Source organism: Coregonus clupeaformis, unplaced genomic scaffold (genome assembly GCF_020615455.1).
Source record: "Coregonus clupeaformis isolate EN_2021a unplaced genomic scaffold, ASM2061545v1 scaf1395, whole genome shotgun sequence".
Taxonomy (NCBI): Eukaryota; Metazoa; Chordata; class Actinopteri; order Salmoniformes; family Salmonidae; genus Coregonus; species Coregonus clupeaformis.
In genome coordinates, this window is record NW_025534849.1 from 10114 (window position 1) to 32500 (window position 22387).

A 22387-nucleotide genomic window follows, 5' to 3' on the forward strand; every position below is an offset into this window, starting at 1 on the left:
CAGGGCAGCTGTCTAGGCCCATTATTCTTTTCAGTCTTTACTAATGACATGCCACTGGCTCTGAGTAAAGCCAGAGTGTCTATGTGTGCGGATGACTCAACACTATACACGTCAGCTACTATGGCGCGTGAAGTCGCTGCAACACTTAACAAAGAGCTGCAGTTAGTTTCAGAATGGGTGGCAAGGAATAAGTTAGTCCTAAATATTTTAAAAAATTCTAAGCATTGTATTTGGGACAAATCATTCACTAAACCCTAAACCTCAACTGGATCTTGTAATAAATATTGTGGAAATTGAGCAAGTTGAGGAGACTAAACTGCTTGGAGTAACCCTGGATTGTAAACTGTCATGGTCAAAACATATTGATACAACAGTAGCTAAGATGGGGAAAAGTCTGTCTATAATAAAGGGCTGCTCTGCCTTCTTAACAGCATTATCAACAAGGCAGGTCCTACAGGCCCTAGTTTTGTCACACCTGGACTACTGTTCAGTCGTGTGGTCAGGTGCCACAAAATGGGACTTAGGAAAATTGCAATTGGCTCAGAACAGGGCAGCACGGCTGGCCCTTGGATGTACACAGAGAGCTAACATGAATAATATGCATGTCAATCTCTCCTGGCTCAAAATGGAGGAGAGATTGACTTCATCACTACTTGTATTTGTGAGAGGTATTGACATGTTGAATGCACCGAGCTGTCTGTTTGAACTACTGGCACACAGCTCGGACACCCATGCATACCCCACAAGACATGCCACCAGAGGTCTCTTCACAGTCCCAGAAGTCCAGAACAGTCCAGAACAGACTATGGGAGGAGCACAGTACTACATAGAGCCATGACTACATGGAACTCTATTCCACATCATGTAACTGATGCAAGCAGTATAATCAGATTTAAAAACAGATAAAAATGCACCTTATGGAACAACAGGGACTGTGAAGAGACACACACAGGTACAGACACACATGATGACACTCACTCTACACACACGTACACATGATGACACTCACTCTACACACATGTACACATGATGACACTCACTCTACACACACGTACACATGATGACACTCACTCTACACACACGTACACATGATGACACTCACTCTACACACACGTACACATGATGACACTCACTCTACACACAGGTACACATGATGACACTCACTCTATACACAGGTACACATGATGACACTCACTCTACACACACGTACACATGGATGCTGTATTGTAAATATGTGATGGTGGAGTAGTGGCCTGAGGGAACACACTAAATGGATTCAACTGTATATAACTGCCTTAATGTTGCTGGACCCCAGCAGCTAATGGGGATCCTTAATAAATACAAATCCTCCTCTCTTCACTTCTTCCCTCTCTCTCCTCTCCTCCTCTCTCCTACTCTTCCCTCTCTCCTCTCTTCCCCCTCGCTCTCTTCTCTCTCCTCACTTCTTCCCTTGCTCCCCTCCTCTCCTCTTCCCTCTCTCCTCTTCTCACTTCTTCCCTCTCTCCTCTGTTCCCTCTCTCTCCCCTCTTCTCACTTCTTCCCTCTCTCCTCTTCTCACTTCTTCCCCCTCTCCTCTCTTCCCTCTCTCTCTCCTCTCCTCCCCTCCTCTCTCCTCTCTTGTCTCTCTCCAGGCGTTGGACTTCAGTGATGATGAGGCAGAACAGATGATGAAAAGGAAGAAGAAGAAGGGGAATGTTCAGAAGAGTGAGAGAGAAAGAGGACAGAGAGCCCAGCAACAACCAGGTCAGACACAACACACACTCTGTTACTTCTGGTCAACTTTCAAACTTCTGTGTGAATTACTTTCGGAGCATGTCGGGAGTGTGTTGGAGGCCGTTGGTGGAAATTCTCCCAGAGAATCTGATGGTCTCGTCGGTTTGACCTCCTCCTTTGACACTAGCAATTCAAGAGCCAATCACCACAGAGCACAGGGGTGTTCCCAAAGCATATTGTTGGTGCCCACGTGGACAGAAAGCGCATGCAGTGCTGAATTTGATGAAAGGCGATATCATCATTTGATTTCTCTGGAAAAAAGGTTGTGGGTAACAGTGCAAATCATCAGATTAGGGGAGACTGGGGCTGTCATCCTGTTAACTCCTTAGGTTAGGGGAGACTGGGGCTGTCATCCTGTTAACACCTTAGGTTAGGGGAGACTGGGGCTGTCATCCTGTTAACTCCTTAGGTTAGAGGAGACTGGGGCTGTCATCCTTTTAACTCCTTAGGTTAGAGGAGACTGGGGCTGTCATCCTGTTAACTCCTTAGGTTAGGGGAGACTGGGGCTGTCATCCTGTTAACTCCTTAGGTTAGGGGAGACTGGGGCTGTCATCCTGTTAACTCCTTAGGTTAGGGGAGACTGGGCTGTCATCCTGTTAACTCCTTAGGTTAGGGGAGACTGGGGCTGTCATCCTGTTAACTCCTTAGGTTAGGGGAGACTGGGGCTGTCATCCTTTTAACTCCTTAGGTTAGAGGAGACTGGGCTGTCATCCTGTTAACTCCTTAGGTTAGAGGAGACTGGGGCTGTCATCCTGTTAACTCCTTAGGTTAGAGGAGACTGGGGCTGTCATCCTGTTAACTCCTTAGGTTAGAGGACACTGGGGCTGTCATCCTGTTAACTCCTTGGGTTAGAGGAGACTGGGGCTGTCATCCTGTTAACTCCTTAGGTTAGAGGAGACTGGTGCTGTCATCCTGTTAACTCCTTAGGTTAGAGGAGACTGGGCTGTCATCCTGTTAACTCCTTAGGTTAGAGGAGACTGGGGCTGTCATCCTGTTAACTCCTTAGGTTAGAGGAGACTGGGGCTGTCATCCTGTTAACTCCTTAGGTTAGAGGGAGACTGGTGCTGTCATCCTGTTAACTCCTTAGGTTAGAGGAGACTGGGCTGTCATCCTGTTAACTCCCCTTAGGTTAGAGGAGACTGGGGCTGTCATCCTGTTAACTCCTTAGGTTAGAGGAGACTGGGGCTGTCGTCCTGTTAACTCCTTAGGTTAGAGGAGACTGGGGCTGTCATCCTGTTAACTCCTTAGGTTAGAGGAGACTGGGGCTGTCATCCTGTTAACTCCTTAGGTTAGGGGAGACTGGGGCTGTCATCATGTTAACTCCTTAGGTTAGAGGAGACTGGGGCTGTCATCCTGTTAACTCCTTAGGTTAGAGGAGACTGGGGCTGTCATCCTGTTAACTCCTTAGGTTAGAGGAGACTGGGGCTGTCATCTTGTTAACTCCTTAGGTTAGAGGAGACTGGGCTGTCATCCTGTTAACTCCTTAGGTTAGAGGAGACTGGGGCTGTCATCCTGTTAACTCCTTAGGTTAGGGGAGACTGGGGCTGTCATCCTGTTAACTCCTTAGGTTAGGGGAGACTGGGGCTGTCATCCTGTTAACTCCTTAGGTTAGAGGAGACTGGGGCTGTCATCCTGTTAACTCCTTAGGTTAGAGGAGACTGGGGCTGTCATCCTGTTAACTCCTTAGGTTAGAGGAGACTGGGGCTGTCATCTTGTTAACTCCTTAGGTTAGAGGAGACTGGGGCTGTCATCTTGTTAACTCCTTAGGTTAGAGGAGACTGGGCTGTCATCCTGTTAACTCCTTAGGTTAGAGGAGACTGGGGCTGTCATCTTGTTAACTCCTTAGGTTAGAGGAGACTGGGGCTGTCATCCTGTTAACTCCTTAGGTTAGAGGAGACTGGGACTGTCATCCTGTTAACTCCTTAGGTTAGAGGAGACTGGGACTGTCATCCTGTTAACTCCTTAGGTTAGAGGAGAATGGGGCTGTCATCCTGTTAACTCCTTAGGTTAGGGGAGACTAGTGTATTTCTCAACACCAGGAGGTCTATAGGTTATCTTATGGGGTTGTATTTCTCAACACCAGTAGGTCTATAGGTTATATTATGGGGTGTATTTCTCAACACCAGGAGGTCTATAGGTTATTTTATGAGACTATGGGTTCCCTTTTATCGTCATAACTTATTCCAAAATGGGAGTTATTACCTTTCAAACACACTGTCCACTTGAAATGAACAATGTAGCCTACAGAGTCCTAGAAATAGCCAGGTTATTGATTTTGGATTGAGCAGTTTAAAACATGTTTGATTGAAACAGTTTATACTTTAACTTTTTATAACCATCCCCAACTGAGCATAAAGGCTAACTATGTTGCTAATTTCCACATGGTTTGACCTAGCTAACTATGTTGCTAATTTCCACATGGTTTGACCTAGCTAACTATGTTGCTAATTTCCACATGGTTTGACCTAGCTAACTATGTTGCTAATTTCCACATGGTTTGACCTAGCTAACTATGTTGCTAATTTCCACATGGTTTGACCTAGCTAACTATGTTGCTAATTTCCCACATGGTTTGACCTAGCTAACTATGTTGCTAATTTCCACATGGTTTGACCTAGCTAACTATGTTGCTAATTTCCACATGGTTTGACCTAGCTAACTATGTTGCTAATTTCCACATGGTTTGACCTAGCTAACTATGATGCTATGTATTCAAACAATGAAAATATCAGTACATTATTTTTTACTTTCACCTCCTATAAAATCCGAAAATTCCCATCACCTCAATGTTTTGAGATGCTGATATGAATTTAGCAAGTGGGTGACCTCTTGCAAAGTAGTCCCACATTTGAATCTCCAAATGATTGGGCTATACAGAACTTTCTAGATTGGGAGTGACACCAACATATGGAACGCCCAGCCCCGGTCTCCCCTATTCACTGTGCAGTTATTAGAGTGGTTATTGGGCTGTTTCATCCTGCGTGTTGTAAGAAATACAAATTAACTAGCCCTAGCATAGATGGATTTAAGCTAACCCTAGCATAGATGGATTTAAGCTAACCCTAGCATAGATGGATTTAAGCGAACCCTAGCATAGATGGATTTAAGCTAACCCTATCATAATGGATTTAGGCTAAGACTATCATAGATGGATTTAAGCTAACCCTATCATAGATGGATTTAAGCGAACCCTAGCATAGATGGATTTAAGCTAACCCTAGCATAGATGGATTTAAGCTAACCCTAGCATAGATGGATTTAAGCTAACCCTAGCATAGATGGATTTAAGCGAACCCTAGCATAGATTGATTTAAGCTAACCCTAGCATAGAGGGATTTAAGCTAACCCTAGCATAATGGATTTAAGCGAACCCTATCATAATGGATTTAAGCGAACCCTATCATAATGAATTTAAGCTAAGACTACCATAGATGGATTTAAACTAACCCTAGCATAGATGGATTTAAGCTAACCCTAGCATAATGGATTTAAGCTAACCCTAGCATAATGGATTTAAGCTAACCCTAGCATAGATGGATTTAAGCTAACCCTAGCATAGATGGATTTAAGCTAACCCTAGCATAGATGGATTTAGGCTAACCCTAGCATAATGGATTTAAGCTAAGGCTATCATAGATGGATTTAAGCTAAGGCTATCATAGATGGATTTAAGCTAAGGCTATCATAGATGGATTTAAGCTAACCCTAGCATAATGGATTTAAGCTAACCCTAGCATAATGGATTTAAGCTAACCCTAGCATAATGGATTTAAGCTAACCCTAGCATAATGGATTTAAGCTAACCCTAGCATAATGGATTTAAGCTGAGACTATCATAGATGGATTTAAGGTGAGCATTTTGTGCAATAAATAAATAAGGTATTTTGAAGATGTTCTGACCAAATACTCAATGGGAAAAGCAAGCATGCACTTTTCTGAAGAATTTAAAATACAGCATAGAACAAATGTCAGAAGGAGGAGAGATTTGTGAATACACGGGGCAGGCAGCGAGAAAGCACATTGAAACAAACCATCCTAATATTAACAGTCTTGGCCAGCCGTTGGGACCATTCTGACTCCATGGCTTTCTGATGACTTGGTTCAGATTCTGATGGTTGTTGGCTGTATATCATTTGAGCTTTAACTCTCATTGTGATGGTTGTTGGCTGTATATCATTTGAGCTTTAACTCTCATTGTGATGGTTGTTGGCTGTATATCATTTAAGCTTTAACCCGTGTGTACCCTCATTCTCTTTCTCCTACAGACAGAGATTCCGTCACCAGACCACAGATGTCCCAGAGGCCTTTGCAACAGAGTCGTCCACCCCGCCGTGACAACTGGGGTCCCCCACCCCGATACGAAGGGGCTCCATTCTACCCCCACCAGCCCCACTACCCCTACCCTCCCCCTTACCAGCCCCAGTCCTTCCCCCTCTACCCTCCCCCTCCTCCCTCCCACATGTCCTTCCCCTGGCCCCCTCCCCCCTAACCCCTACCACACCCCTCCCCTTCTCTCACCTCCCCCTCCTCCCCCCACCGCCCACTGGCCCCTATCCTCCTCAGTGAAGAGACACACACACCCCTGAGCCAGAATGAGTTACAGTATATCTGGTGCGTTCAGGTCCCGTTCCTCTCAACAGTGGGGCACGTATTTGCTCCAACCCAGCCCTAAGGACAGAACAGTGCAGTCTGGACTAGGGACTGTTCAGCACACACACACACACACACACACACACACACACACACACACACACACACACCACTAGGGACTGTTCACCTCTCCTAGACACTCAACAGCATTGTTTGGGATGTAGCTCAGTTGGTAGAGCATGGTGTTTACAACGCCAGGGTTGTGGGTTCGATTCCCACGGGGGCCAGTATGAAAAAAAATTAAAATAATGTATGCACTCACTAACTGTAAGTCGCTCTGGATAAGAGCGTCTGCTAAATGACTAAAATGTAAATGTAAAATGTTTGACCAAATCATCACATTAAAATATATTTTTTATGACTGCATTTCATGTTTGTTTTCATAGTTTCTGTCCTTAAACCCAGTAGTATGGACTAGTGTTGTAGATGATGATGACAGCTCTCTACAGTTCAATTAACAAATACAAATGATCCTGTTCTGGTCCATAACCTCCTCTCTGTATCTGATAGCTGTTGGCTATATGATCCTGTTCTGGTCCATAACCTCCTCTCTGTATCTGATAGCTGTTGGCTATAAGATCCTGTTCTGGCCCAAAACCTCATCATGTACCCTCCTCTCTGTATCTGAGAGCTGTTGGCTATATGATCCTGTTCTGGTCCATAACCTCATCATCCCTCTAGATTCCCCAACAGCAGTATCTGCTAGACTACATCACTCTAGATTCCCCAGTATCTGCTAGACTACATCCCTCTAGATTCCCCAACAGCAGTATCTGCTAGACTACATCACTCTAGATTCCCCAACAGCAGTATCTGCTAGACTACATCACTCTAGATTCCCCAACAGCAGTATCTGCTAGACTACATCCCTCTAGATTCCCCAGTATCTGCTAGACTACATCACTCTAGATTCCCCAGTATCTGCTAGACTACATCCCTCTAGATTCCCCAGTATCTGCTAGATTACATCCCTCTAGATTCCCCAGTATCTGCTAGACTACATCACTCTAGATTCCCCAACAGCAGTATCTGCTAGACTACATCACTCTAGATTCCCCAACAGCAGTATCTGCTAGACTACATCACTCTAGATTCCCCAGTATCTGCTAGACTACATCCCTCTAGATTCCCCAGTATCTGCTAGACTACATCACTCTAGATTCCCCAGTATCTGCTAGACTACATCACTCTAGATTCCCCAGTATCTGCTAGACTACATCCCTCTAGATTCCCCAGTATCTGCTAGACTACATCCCTCTAGATTCCCCAGTATCTGCTAGACTACATCACTCTAGATTCCCCAGTATCTGCTAGACTACATTCCTCTAGATTCCCCAACAGCAGTATCTGCTAGACTACATCACTCTAGATTCCCCAACAGCAGTATCTGCTAGATTACATCACTCTAGATTCCCCAACAGCAGTATCTGCTAGACTACATCACTCTAGATTCCCCAACAGCAGTATCTGCTAGACTACATCCCTCTAGATTCCCCAACAGCAGTATCTGCTAGACTACATCACTCTAGATTCCCCAGTATCTGCTAGACTACATCACTCTAGATTCCCCAGTATCTGCTAGACTACATCACTCTAGATTCCCCAACAGCAGTATCTGCTAGACTACATCCCTCTAGATTCCCCAGTATCTGCTAGACTACATCCCTCTAGATTCCCCAGTATCTGCTAGACTACATCCCTCTAGATTCCCCAGTATCTGCTAGACTACATCACTCTAGATTCCCCAGTATCTGCTACATTACATCCCTCTAGATTCCCCAGTATCTGCTAGATTACATCCCTCTAGATTCCCCAGTATCTGCTAGACTACATCACTCTAGATTCCCCAACAGCAGTATCTGCTAGACTACATCCCTCTAGATTCCCCAGTATCTGCTAGACTACATCACTCTAGATTCCCCAGTATCTGCTAGATTACATCCCTCTAGATTCCCCAGTATCTGCTAGACTACATCACTCTAGATTCCCCAACAGCAGTATCTGCTAGACTACATCACTCTAGATTCCCCAACAGTAGTATCTGCTAGACTACATCACTCTAGATTCCCCAGTATCTGCTAGACTACATCCCTCTAGATTCCCCAACAGCAGTATCTGCTAGACTACATCCCTCTAGATTCCCCAGTATCTGCTAGACTACATCCCTCTAGATTCCCCAGTATCTGCTAGACTACATCCCTCAAGATTCCCCAGTATCTGCTAGATTACATCCCTCTAGATTCCCCAGTATCTGCTAGACTACATCCCTCTAGATTCCCCAACAGCAGTATCTGCTAGACTACATCCCTCTAGATTCCCCAGTATCTGCTAGACTACATCCCTCTAGATTCCCCAGTATCTGCTTGACTACATCCCTCAAGATTCCCCAGTATCTGCTAGATTACATCCCTCTAGATTCCCCAGTATCTGCTAGACTACATCCCTCTAGATTCCCCAGTATCTGCTAGATTACATCCCTCTAGATTCCCCAGTATCTGCTAGACTACATCCCTGTAGATTCCCCAGTATCTGCTAGACTACATCACTCTAGATTCCCCAGTATCTGCTAGAATACATTCCTCTAGATTCCCCAACAGCAGTATCTGCTAGACTACATCACTCTAGATTCCCCAACAGCAGTATCTGCTAGATTACATCACTCTAGATTCCCCAACAGCAGTATCTGCTAGACTACATCACTCTAGATTCCCCAGTATCTGCTAGACTACATCACTCTAGATTCCCCAGTATCTGCTAGACTACATCCCTCTAGATTCCCCAACAGCAGTATCTGCTAGACTACATCACTCTAGATTCCCCAGTATCTGCTAGATTACATCACTCTAGATTCCCCAACAGCAGTATCTGCTAGACTACATCACTCTAGATTCCCCAGTATCTGCTAGACTACATCACTCTAGATTCCCCAGTATCTGCTAGACTACATCCCTCTAGATTCCCCAGTATCTGCTAGACTACATCCCTCTAGATTCCCCAGTATCTGCTAGACTACATCACTCTAGATTCCCCAGTATCTGCTAGACTACATCCCTCTAGATTCCCCAGTATCTGCTAGACTACATCACTCTAGATTCCCCAACAGCAGTATCTGCTAGACTACATCACTCTAGATTCCCCAACAGCAGTATCTGCTAGACTACATCCCTCTAGATTCCCCAACAGCAGTATCTGCTAGACTACATCACTCTAGATTCCCCAACAGCAGTATCTGCTAGATTACATCCCTCTAGATTCCCCAGTATCTGCTAGACTACATCCCTCTAGATTCCCCAGTATCTGCTAGACTACATCACTCTAGATTCCCCAGTATCTGCTAGACTACATCCCTCTAGATTCCCCAGTATCTGCTAGACTACATCACTCTAGATTCCCCAGTATCTGCTAGACTACATCACTCTAGATTCCCCAGTATCTGCTAGATTACATCACTCTAGATTCCCCAGTATCTGCTAGACTACATCACTCTAGATTCCCCAGTATCTGCTAGACTACATCACTCTAGATTCCCCAGTATCTGCTAGACTACATCACTCTAGATTCCCCAGTATCTGCTAGATTACATGTCTCTAGTTATCAGGTAATGAAGGAGAGTTCTTTAGAAACTGGGCCACAGAACGTCATTCAAGGTTCATAAATTATAAGGATTTACACTGCGCTACCCTCCACAGTAAACAGGGATGGAATGTGCTCTTGTGGGAATCCTCTCCCCCTCCCTCCTCGTCTTCTTCCTCTCCCCCTCCCTCCTCGTCTTCTTCCTCTCCCCCTCCTCCTCGTCTTCTTCCTCTCCCCCTCCCTCCTCGTCTTCTTCCTCTCCCCCTCCCTCCTCGTCTTCTTCCCCCCTCCCTCCTCGTCTTCTTCCTCTCCCCCTCCCTCCTCGTCGTCTCCCCCCATATGGCCATATACCATAGTGCCTGGATACAGCCCTTAGCCGTGGTATATTGGCCATATACCATAGTGCCTGGATACAGCCCTTAGCCGTGGTATATTGGCCATATACCATAGTGCCTGGATACAGCCCTTAGCCGTGGTATATTGGCCATATACCATAGTGCCTGGATACAGCCCTTAGCCGTGGTATATTGGCCATATACAGTGGGGAAAAAAAGTATTTAGTCGGCCACCAATTGTGCAAGTTCTCCCACTTAAAAAGATGAGAGAGGCCTGTAATTTTCATCATAGGTACACGTCAACTATGACAGACAAATTGAGAAAAAAAATTCCAGAAAATCCCATTGTAGGATTTTTAATGAATTTATTTGCAAATTATGGTGGAAAATAAGTATTTGGTCACCTACAAACAAGCAAGATTTCTGGCTCTCACAGACCTGTAACTTCTTCTTTAAGAGGCTCCTCTGTCCTCCACTCGTTACCTGTATTAATGGCACCTGTTTGAACTTGTTATCAGTATAAAAGACACCTGTCCACAACCTCAAACAGTCACACTCCAAACTCCACTATGGCCAAGACCAAAGAGCTGTCAAAGGACACCAGAAACAAAATTGTAGACCTGCACCAGGCTGGGAAGACTGCATCTGCAATAGGTAAGCAGCTTGGTTTGAAGAAATCAACTGTGGGAGCAATTATTAGGAAATGGAAGACATACAAGACCACTGATAATCTCCCTCGATCTGGGGCTCCACGCAAGATCTCACCCCGTGGGGTCAAAATGATCACAAGAATGGTGAGCAAAAATCCCAGAACCACACGGGGGGACCTAGTGAATGACCAGCAGAGAGCTGGGACCAAAGTAACAAAGCATACCATCAGTAACACACTACGCCGCCAGGGACTCAAATCCTGCAGTGCAAGACGTGTCCCCCTGCTTAAGCCAGTACATGTCCAGGCCCGTCTGAAGTGCATTTGGATGATCCAGAAGAGGATTGGGGAGAATGTCATACGGTCAGATGAAACCAAAATATAACTTTTTGGTAAAAACTCAACTCGTCATGTTTGGAGGACAAAGAATGCTGAGTTGCATCCAAAGAACACCATACCTACTGTGAAGCATGGGGGTGGAAACATCATGCTTTGGGGCTGTTTTTCTGCAAAGGGACCAGGACGACTAATCTGTGTAAAGGAAAGAATGAATGGGGCCATGTATCGTGAGATTTTGAGTGAAATCCTCCTTCCATCAGCAAGGGCATTGAAGATGAAACGTGGCTGGGTCTTTCAGCATGACAATGATCCCAAACACACCGCCCGGGCAACGAAGGAGTGGCTTCGTAAGAAGCATTTCAAGGTCCTGGAGTGGCCTAGCCAGTCTCCAGATCTCAACCCCATAGAAAATCTTTGGAGGGAGTTGAAAGTCTGTGTTGCCCAGCGACAGCCCCAAAACATCACTGCTCTAGAGGAGATCTGCATGGAGGAATGGGCCAAAATACCAGCAACAGTGTGTGAAAACCTTGTGAAGACTTACAGAAAACGTTTGACCTGTGTCATTGCCAACAAAGGGTATATAACAAAGTATTGAGAAACTTTTGTTATTGACCAAATACTTATTTTCCACCATCATATGCCAATAAATTCATAAAAAATCCTACAATGTGATTTTCTGGAATTTTTTTTCTCATTTTGTCTGTCATAGTTGACGTGTACCTATGATGAAAATTACAGGCCTCTCTCATCTTTTTAAGTGGGAGAACTTGCACAATTGGTGGCTGACTAAATACTTTTTTTCCCCACTGTACCATAGTGCCTGGATACAGCCCTTAGCCGTGGTATATTGGCCATATACCATAGTGCCTGGATACAGCCCTTAGCCGTGGTATATTGGCCATATACCATAGTGCCTGGATACAGCCCTTAGCCGTGGTATATTGGCCATATACCATAGTGCCTGGATACAGCCCTTAGCCGTGGTATATTGGCCATATACCATAGTGCCTGGATACAGCCCTTAGCCGTGGTATATTGGCCATATACCATAGTGCCTGGATACAGCCCTTAGCCGTGGTATATTGGCCATATACCATAGTGCCTGGATACAGCCCTTAGCCGTGGTATATTGGCCATATACCATAGTGCCTGGATACAGCCCTTAGCCGTGGTATATTGGCCATATACCATAGTGCCTGGATACAGCCCTTAGCCGTGGTATATTGGCCATATACCATAGTGCCTGGATACAGCCCTTAGCCGTGGTATATTGGCCATATACCATAGTGCCTGGATACAGCCCTTAGCCGTGGTATATTGGCCATATACCATAGTGCCTGGATACAGCCCTTAGCCGTGGTATATTGGCCATATACCACACCTCCTCTGGTCTTACTGCGTAAATATACACTGCTCAAAAAAATAAAGGGAACACTAAAATAACACATCCTAGATCTGAATGAACGAAATCATCTTTTTAAATACTTTTTTCTTTACATAGTTGAATGTGCTGACAACAAAATCACACAAAAATTATCAATGGAAATCAAATGTATCAACCCATGGAGGTCTGGATTTGGAGTCACCCTCAAAAATTAAAGTGGAAAACCATACTACAGGCTGATCCAACCTTGATGTAATGTCCTTAAAACAAGTCAAAATGAGGCTCAGTAGTGTGTGTGGCCTCCACGTGCCTGTATGACCTCCCTACAACGCCTGGGCATGCTCCTGATGAGGTGGCGGATGGTCTCCTGAGGGATCTCCTCCCAGACCTGGACTAAAGCATCCGCCAACTCCTGGACAGTCTGTGGTGCAACGTGGCGTTGGTGGATGGAGCGAGACATGATGTCCCAGATGTGCTCAATTGGATTCAGGTCTGGGGAACGGGCGGGCCAGTCCATAGCATCAATGCCTTCCTCTTGCAGGAACTGCTGACACACTCCAGCCACATGAGGTCTAGCATTGTCTTGCATTTGGAGGAACCCAGGGCCAACCGCACCAGCATATGGTCTCACAAGGGGTCTGAGGATCTCATCTCGGTACCTAATGGCAGTCAGGCTACCTCTGGCGAGCACATGGAGGGCTGTGCGGCCCCCCAAATAAATGCCACCCCACACCATAATAATAATAAATAATATGCCATTTACCAGACGCTTTTATCCAAAGCGACTTACAGTCGTGCGTGCATAACTTTTTTGTGTATGGGTGGTCCCGGGGATCGAACCCACTACCTTGGCGTTACAAGCGCCGTGCTCTACCAGCTGAGCTACAGAGGACCACCTGACCCACTGCCAAACCGGTCATGCTGGAGGATGTTGTAGGCAGCAGAACGTTCTCCACGGCGTCTCCAGACTCTGTCACGTCTGTCACATGTGCACAGTGTGAACCTGCTTTCATCTGTGAAGAGCACAGGGCGCCAGTGGCGAATTTGCCAATCTTGGTGTTCTCTGGCAAATGCCAAACGTCCTGCACGGTGTTGGGCTGTAAGCACAACCCCCACCTGTGGACGTCGGGCCCTCATACCACCCTCATGGAGTCTGTTTCTGACCGTTTGAACAGACACATGCACATTTGTGGCCTGCTGGAGGTCATTTTGCAGGGCTCTGGCAGTGCTCCTCCTGCTCCTCCTTTCACAAAGGCGGAGGTAGCAGTCCTGCTGCTGGGTTGTTGCCCTCCTACGGCCTCCTCCACGTCTCCTGATGTACTGGCCTGTCTCCTGGTAGCGCCTACATGCTCTGGACACTACGCTGACAGACACAGCAAACCTTCTTGCCACAGCTCGCATTGATGTGCCATCCTGGATGAGCTGCACTACCTGAGCCACTTGTGTGGGTTGTAGACTCCGTCTCATGCTACCACTAGAGTGAAAGCACCGCCAGCATTCAAAAGTGACCAAAACATCAGCCAGGAAGCATAGGAACTGAGAAGTGGTCTGTGGTCACCACCTGCAGAACCCCGCCTTATCTTAGCTCATTGGTCACCATAGCAACACCCACCCGTAGTCTGCGTTCCAGCAGGTATATCTCACTGGTCATCCCCAAAACCAACACCTCCTTTGGCCGCAATTCCTTCCAGTTCTCTGCTGCCAATGACTGGAACAAATTGCAAAAATCTCTGAAGCTGGAGACACTTATCTCCCTCACTAACTTTAAGCATCAGTTGTCAGAGCACCTTACCGATCACTGCACCTGTACACAGCCCATCTGAAATTAGCCCGCCCAACTACCTCATCCCTATATTGTTATTTATTTTGCTCATTTGTACCCCAGTATCTCTATTTGCACATAATCTCTTGCACATCTATCATTCCAGTGTTAATACTATTGTAATTATTTTGCACTATAGCCTATTTATTGCCTTACCTCCATAACTTGCTACATTTGCACACACTGTATATATATTTTCTGTTGTATTTTTGACTTTATGTTTTTTACCCCATATGTAACTCTGTGTTGTTTTTATTGCACTACTTTGCTTTATCTTGGCCAGGTCGCAGTTGTAAATGAGAACTTGTTCTCAACTGGTTTACCTGGTTAAATAAAGGTGAAATAAAAAAATTGGGGGTGTCTTGCTAATTGCCTGTAATTTCCACCTGTTGTCTATTCCATTTGCACAACAGCATGTGAAATATATTGTCAATCAGTGTTGCTTCCTAAGTGGACAGTTTGATTTCACAGAAGTGTGATTGACCTGGAGTTACATTGTGTTGTTTAAGTGTTCCCTTTATTTTTTTGAGCAGTGTATTAGAGTTAATCTGTATAAAACATCTAACTATGTCATCAAGGGGTGCCAATATATATTAGAGTTAATCTGTATGAAACATCTAACTATGTCATCAAGGGGTGCCAATATATATTAGAGTTAATCTGTATGAAACATCTAACTATGTCATCAAGGGGTGCCAATATATATTAGAGTTAATCTGTATGAAACATCTAACTATGTCATCAAGGGGTGCCAATATATTAGAGTTAATCTGTATGAAACATCTAACTATGTCATCAAGGGGTGCCAATATATTAGAGTTAATCTGTATGAAACATCTAACTATGTCATCAAGGGGTGCCAATATATTAGAGTTAATCTGTATAAAACATCTAACTATGTCATCAAGGGGTGCCAATATATATTAGAGTTAATCTGTATGAAACATCTAACTATGTCATCAAGGGGTGCCAATATATTAGAGTTAATCTGTATGAAACATCTAACTATGTCATCAAACTCCCGAACCTACACTGATCTGAATACACTTTCGTCCGACGCCATCGTCTCTACACATCACAGCCTGGTACGGCAACTCCACCGCCGCTGACCGCAAGGCGCTACAGAGGGTGATACGCTCAGCCTAACGTACCACTGGGTGCTCACTGCCTCCCCTCCAGGACACCTACAACACCAGGTGTCGCAGGAAGGCCAGGAAGATCATCAGGGACCCCAGCCACGGCCTGTTCTCCCCGCTTCCATCACTCAGACACGGGCAGTATAGGAGCATCACTCCTGAGTGGCGCAGTGGTCTAAGGCACTGCATCGCAGTGCTAACTGTGCCACTAGAGATCCTGGTTCGAATCCAGGCTCTGTCGCAGCCGGCTGCGACCGGGAGACTCATGGGCGGCGCACAATTGGCCCAGCGTCGTCCAGGGAAGGGGAGGGAATGGCCGGCAGGGATGTAGCTCAGTTGATAGAGCATGGCGTTTGCAACGCCAGGGTTGTGGGTTCGTTTCCCACGGGGGGCCGGTATAAAAATATATGTATTCACTAACTGTAAGTCGCTCTGGATAAGAGCGTCTGCTAAATGACTAAAATGTAAAAATGTAAATGACAAAAACTGTCAGACTGGCCAATAGCTTCTACCCCCAGACCATCAGGCTGCTGAATAGCCACCACTAGTCAGCTACGTGATCATTATCAACAAGCATTATCAACCACCATCATCAACCACCACTATCAACTACCATCATCATCAATTACCACCATTATCAACCACCATCATCAACCACCACTATCAACTACCATCATCATCAACTACCACCATTATCATCAACCACCATCATCATCAACTACCACCATTATCATCAACCACCATCATCAACCACCACTATCAACTACCATCATCAACTACCACCATTATCATCAACCACCATCATCATCCACCATCATCATCCACCATCATCATCCACCATCATCAACTCGCCTTTTCAACCACAACTCTTCTTGGTCCCTGCCGTCTCTCTACAGCAGCTGTGTAGTATTAATGGCCACTAAGTGGCGCCAAAACCCTATGAAACTTCTACACAGCTCAGTTCAGCTGGATTGAGCTGTGTACAAATAAACTATTCAATTCTCTGTTTGTCAATAATTCAGTCTTTCAAATCCTTTTATATTTAATTATGAGGCTAATCACCAAATATTTGGCGTTCCCCGAATGTACAAAACGAGCGAATAAAATGTAACAAAGCCACGCCCACAGTGCGCTGTGATTGGACAAAGGGACTATACTTACTTCCGTATACACAAACCACAGATGACGTGTCAGTCCGTCCACTAGTCTCTTCCGCCTTCAAATCAGTTTTCCGTCCTCTGTGTCCCGGACGGCGAACAACTATTCCTCCAACACCGTCTGCCGTAATTTACTAACAACACATTTACTACGAACAAGATGAGTGAAGCTGTCGACACCACGACGCTGTGTCTCTTCGATGTGGACGGGACGCTGACTGCCGCTCGACAGGTAAGGAGACCAACGATAGTTCCTACGGTGCTGCTAACGATAGGTCCCCTGCTACAGTCCACTAACCACTAACTCATAGACAGGTAAGGAGACCAATGATAGTTCCTACGGTGCTGCTAACGATAGTGGACTGTAGCAGGGGACCTAACTCATAGACGGGTAAGGAGACCAACGATAGGTCCCCTGCTACAGTCCACTAACCACTAACTCATAGACTGGTAAGGAGACCAACGATAGGTCCCCTGCTACAGTCCACTAACCACTAACTCATAGACAGGTAAGGAGACCAACGATAGGTCCCCTGCTACAGTCCACTAACCACTAACTCATAGACAGGTAAGGAGACCAACGATAGGTCCCCTGCTACAGTCCACTAACCACTAACTCATAGACAGGTAAGGAGACCAACGATAGGTCCCCTGCTCCAGTCCACTAACCACTAACTCATAGACAGGTAAGGAGACCAACGATAGGTCCCCTGCTACAGTCCACTAACCACTAACTCATAGACAGGTAAGGAGACCAACGATAGGTCCCCTGCTACAGTCCACTAACCACTAACTCATAGACAGGTAAGGAGACCAACGATAGGTCCCCTGCTACAGTCCACTAACTCATAGACAGGTAAGGAGACCAACGATAGGTCCCCTGCTACAGTCCACTAACCACTAACTCATAGACAGGTAAGGAGACCAACGATAGGTCCCCTGCTACAGTCCACTAACCACTAACTCATAGACAGGTAAGGAGACCAACGATAGGTCCCCTGCTACAGTCCACTAACCACTAATCTCATAGACAGGTAAGGAGACCAACGATAGGTCCCCTGCTACAGTCCACTAACCACTAACTCATAGACAGGTAAGGAGACCAACGATAGGTCCCTGCTACAGTCCACTAACTCATAGACAGGTAAGGAGACCAACGATAGGTCCCCTGCTACAGTCCACTAACCACTAACTCATAGACAGGTAAGGAGACCAACGATAGGTCCCCTGCTACAGTCCACTAACCACTAACTCATAGACAGGTAAGGAGACCAACGATAGGTCCCCTGCTACAGTCCACTAACTCATAGACAGGTAAGGAGACCAACGATAGGTCCCCTGCTACAGTCCACTAACCACTAACTCATAGACAGGTAAGGAGACCAACGATAGGTCCCCTGCTACAGTCCACTAACCACTAACTCATAGACAGGTAAGGAGACCAACGATAGGTCCCCTGCTACAGTCCACTAACCACTAACTCATAGACAGGTAAGGAGACCAACGATAGGTCCCCTGCTACAGTCCACTAACCACTAACTCATAGACAGGTAAGGAGACCAACGATAGGTCCCCTGCTACAGTCCACTAACTCATAGACAGGTAAGGAGACCAACGATAGGTCCCCTGCTACAGTCCACTAACCACTAACTCATAGACAGGTAAGGAGACCAACGATAGGTCCCCTGCTACAGTCCACTAACCACTAACTCATAGACAGGTAAGGAGACCAACGATAGGTCCCCTGCTACAGTCCACTAACTCATAGACAGGTAAGGAGACCAACGATAGGTCCCCTGCTACAGTCCACTAACCACTAACTCATAGACAGGTAAGGAGACCAACGATAGGTCCCCTGCTACAGTCCACTAACCACTAACTCATAGACTGGTAAGGGAGACCAACGATAGGTCCCCTGCTACAGTCCACTAACTCATAGACAGGTAAGGAGACCAACGATAGGTCCCTGCTACAGTCCACTAACCACTAACTCATAGACAGGTAAGGAGACCAACGATAGGTCCCCTGCTACAGTCCACTAACTCATAGACAGGTAAGGAGACCAACGATAGGTCCCCTGCTACAGTCCACTAACTCATAGACAGGTAAGGAGACCAACGATAGGTCCCCTGCTACAGTCCACTAACCACTAACTCATAGACAGGTAAGGAGACCAACGATAGGTCCCTGCTACAGTCCACTAACCACTAACTCATAGACAGGTAAGGAGACCAACGATAGGTCCCCTGCTACAGTCCACTAACCACTAACTCATAGACAGGTAAGGAGACCAGCGATAGGTCCCCTGCTACAGTCCACTAACTCATAGACAGGTAAGGAGACCAACGATAGGTCCCCTGCTACAGTCCACTAACCACTAACTCATAGACAGGTAAGGAGACCAACGATAGGTCCCCTGCTACAGTCCACTAACCACTAACTCATAGACAGGTAAGGAGACCAACGATAGGTCCCCTGCTACAGTCCACTAACCACTAACTCATAGACAGGTAAGGAGACCAACGATAGGTCCCCTGCTACAGTCCACTAACCACTAACTCATAGACAGGTAAGGAGACCAACGATAGGTCCCCTGCTACAGTCCACTAACTCATAGACAGGTAAGGAGACCAACGATAGGTCCCCTGCTACAGTCCACTAACCACTAACTCATAGACAGGTAAGGAGACCAACGATAGGTCCCCTGCTACAGTCCACTAACCACTAACTCATAGACAGGTAAGGAGACCAACGATAGGTCCCCTGCTACAGTCCACTAACCACTAACTCATAGACAGGTAAGGAGACCAACGATAGGTCCCCTGCTACAGTCCACTAACCACTAACTCATAGACGGGTCAAATGGATCAACGTTAACGTTAGTTCACACCTACCTGCATTTGTCCAATAGAAACTCTCGTTTTCTTTGCAAAACGTTTTCCATTTGGAGTAAACTGTTTCTGTTGCAAAACGGCGTAATGAATACAACCCCTGTTCACGGACCTATAGACAGGTCAAATGGACCATTGTTAGAGAGCGTGTTATGGTTTAGTTATATTAGTCCGGGTGAATGATATAGACTGTATCCATGGTAGAGGCAGGACTGTGTGTTGGGTGGGTGTCTGTCTGATGGATTGAATGGTTGCTGATACCACTTGAATAGTTGCTGTAGCAACAGTGTACTAATGCGTTCCAGAGGGTGACTCCCGGGATGGAGGACTTTCTGCAGCGTCTGCGGCGGCGTGTTCGAGTCGGCGTGGTGGGGGGGTCGGACTTCATCAAGATCAAAGAACAACTGGGAGATGACGGTGTGTGTCTGTGTGTGTGAGGGAGTTAAGGTGTGTCTGGTGTGTGTGAGGGAGTTAAGGTGTGTCTGGTGTGTGTGAGGGAGTTAAGGTGTGTCTGGTGTGTGTGAGGGAGTTAAGGTGTGTCTGTGTGTGAGGGAGTTAAGGTGTGTCTGGTGTGTGAGGGAGTTAAGGTGTGTCTGGTGTGTGAGGGAGTTAAGGTGTGTCTGTGTGAGGGAGTTAAGGTGTGTCTGGTGTGTGAGGGAGTTAAGGTGTGTCTGGTGTGTGAGGGGAGTTAAGGTGTGTCTGGTGTGTGAGGGAGTTAAGGTGTGTCTGGTGTGAGGGAGTTAAGGTGTGTCTGGTGTGAGGGAGGTAAGGTGTGTCTGGTGTGTGAGGGAGTTAAGGTGTGTCTGTGTGTGAGGGAGTTAAGGTGTGTCTGGTGTGTGAGGGAGTTAAGGTGTGTCTGGTGTGTGAGGGAGTTAAGGTGTGTCTGGTGTGTGAGGGAGTTAAGGTGTGGGGATATTTGGGGAGTTTCTCCCATTCTTCTCTGCAGATCCTCTCAAGCTCTGTCAGGTTGGATGGGGAGCGTCGCTGCACAGCTATTTTCAGGTCTCTCCAGAGATGTTCGATCAGGTTCAAGTCCGGGCTCTGGCTGGGCCACTCAAGGACATTCAGAGACTTGTCCCGAATGCCAAGCGTCACGTCTGGAGGAAACCTGACAACATCCCTACAGTGAAGCATGGTGGTGGCAGCATCATGCTGTGTGGATGTTTTTCAGCGTCAGGGACTGGGAGACTAGTCAGGATCGATGGACAGAGAGATCCTTGATGAAAACCTGCTCCAGAGCGTTCAGGACCTCAGACTGGGGCGAAGGTTCACCTTCCAACAGGACAACGACCCTAAGCATACAGCCAAGACAACACAGGAGTGGCTTCGGGACAAGTCTCTGAATGTTCTTGAGTGGCCCAGCCAGAGCCCGGACTTGAACCCGATCAAACATCTCTGGAGAGACCTGAAAATAGCTGTGCAGCGACGCTCCCCATCCAACCTGACAGAGCTTGAGAGGATCTGCATAGAAGAATGGGAGAAACTCCCTAAATACAGGTGTGCCAAGCTTGTAGTGTCATACCCAAGAAGAATCGATGCTCTTATTGCTGCCAAAGGTGCTTCAACAAAGTACTGAGTAAAGGGACTGAAAACACTTCTAAAAACCTGTTTTTGCTTTGTCATTATGGGGTATTTTGTGTAGATTGATGAGGGAAAAAAACAATTTAATCAATTTTAGAATAAGGCTGAAATGTAACAAAATGTGGAAAAAGTCAAGGGGTCTGAATACTTTCCGATGCGCAGTACACACGGCTGGAATGCTGTTTCAGCCATCAGCATCCAGGACCCAAACTAGCCAGTTTATAATAAATATAAATGCAATGCTCTGCAGAATCACTGATCTGCAAATAACAACTGATGTCTCACTATGGACTCAAGTTCAGTGAATTTACACAGCGCCTCCAACGTGTGTGTGTGTGTGTGTGTGTGTGTGTGTGTGTGTGTGTGTGTGTGTCAACTGATCCGTCAGGTTGTATTTAGCTACTCTGATCTTCTCAGCACTTTTCTGTAAAGGTCATGATGTACACACACACACACACACACACCAAAGTGTCCAAAACATCATTGGAGCTTTACTGCATTAATGAGTCAGTTCCAACGGGTGGGCTTTAGTCATGTTGCATGAAGACCCATGGGGCGGCGCACAATTTGCCCAGCGTCGTCCAGGGTAGGGAAGGGAATGGCCGGCAGGGATGTAGCTCAGTTGGTAGAGCATGGCGTTTACAACGCCAGGGTTGTGGGTTCAATTCCCACGGGGGGCCAGTATAATTTTTTTTTTTTACATGTAAGTCGCTCTGGATAAGAGCGTCTGCTAAATGACGAAAATGTAAATGTAAAAAAAAATGTTAGTAAACAGTTTACTGCATTAACGAGTCAGTTCCAACGGGTGGGCTTTAGTCATGGTAGTAAATAGTTTACTGCATTAACGAGTCAGTTCCAACGGGTGGGCTTTAGTCATGGTAGTAAATAGTTTACTGCATTAACGAGTCAGTTCCAACGGGTGGGCTTTAGTCATGGTAGTAAATAGTTTACTGCATTAACGAGTCAGTTCCAACGGGTGGGCTTTAGTCATGGTAGTAAATAGTTTACTGCATTAACGAGTCAGTTCCAACGGGTGGGCTTTAGTCATGGTAGTAAATAGTTTACTGCATTAACGAGTCAGTTCCAACGGGTGGGCT

At 46.1% G+C, this 22387-nt stretch overlaps 2 protein-coding genes across 2 annotated transcripts in view; both read left to right on the forward strand.

Moving 5' to 3' along the window:
- The first annotated feature begins 1585 nt into the window (after nucleotides 1-1585).
- Nucleotides 1586-6262, forward strand: LOC123486976 (extensin-3-like). Its single transcript, XM_045218136.1, has 2 exons — nucleotides 1586-1743; nucleotides 6039-6262. The coding sequence occupies exons 1-2, from the start codon at nucleotides 1665-1667 to the stop codon at nucleotides 6260-6262; spliced, it is 303 nt and encodes a 100-aa protein (XP_045074071.1). The 5' UTR covers nucleotides 1586-1664.
- A 10577-nt stretch (nucleotides 6263-16839) lies between these two features.
- The window catches only part of LOC123486975 (phosphomannomutase 2-like), a 20175-nt gene continuing 14627 nt past the window's right edge, over nucleotides 16840-22387 (forward strand). The window contains exons 1-2 of the mRNA XM_045218135.1: nucleotides 16840-17050; nucleotides 20015-20126. Of these exons, the coding sequence (XP_045074070.1) occupies nucleotides 16979-17050; nucleotides 20015-20126 (184 nt within the window). The 5' untranslated portion in view covers nucleotides 16840-16978. The remainder of the gene's footprint in view (nucleotides 17051-20014; nucleotides 20127-22387) is intronic.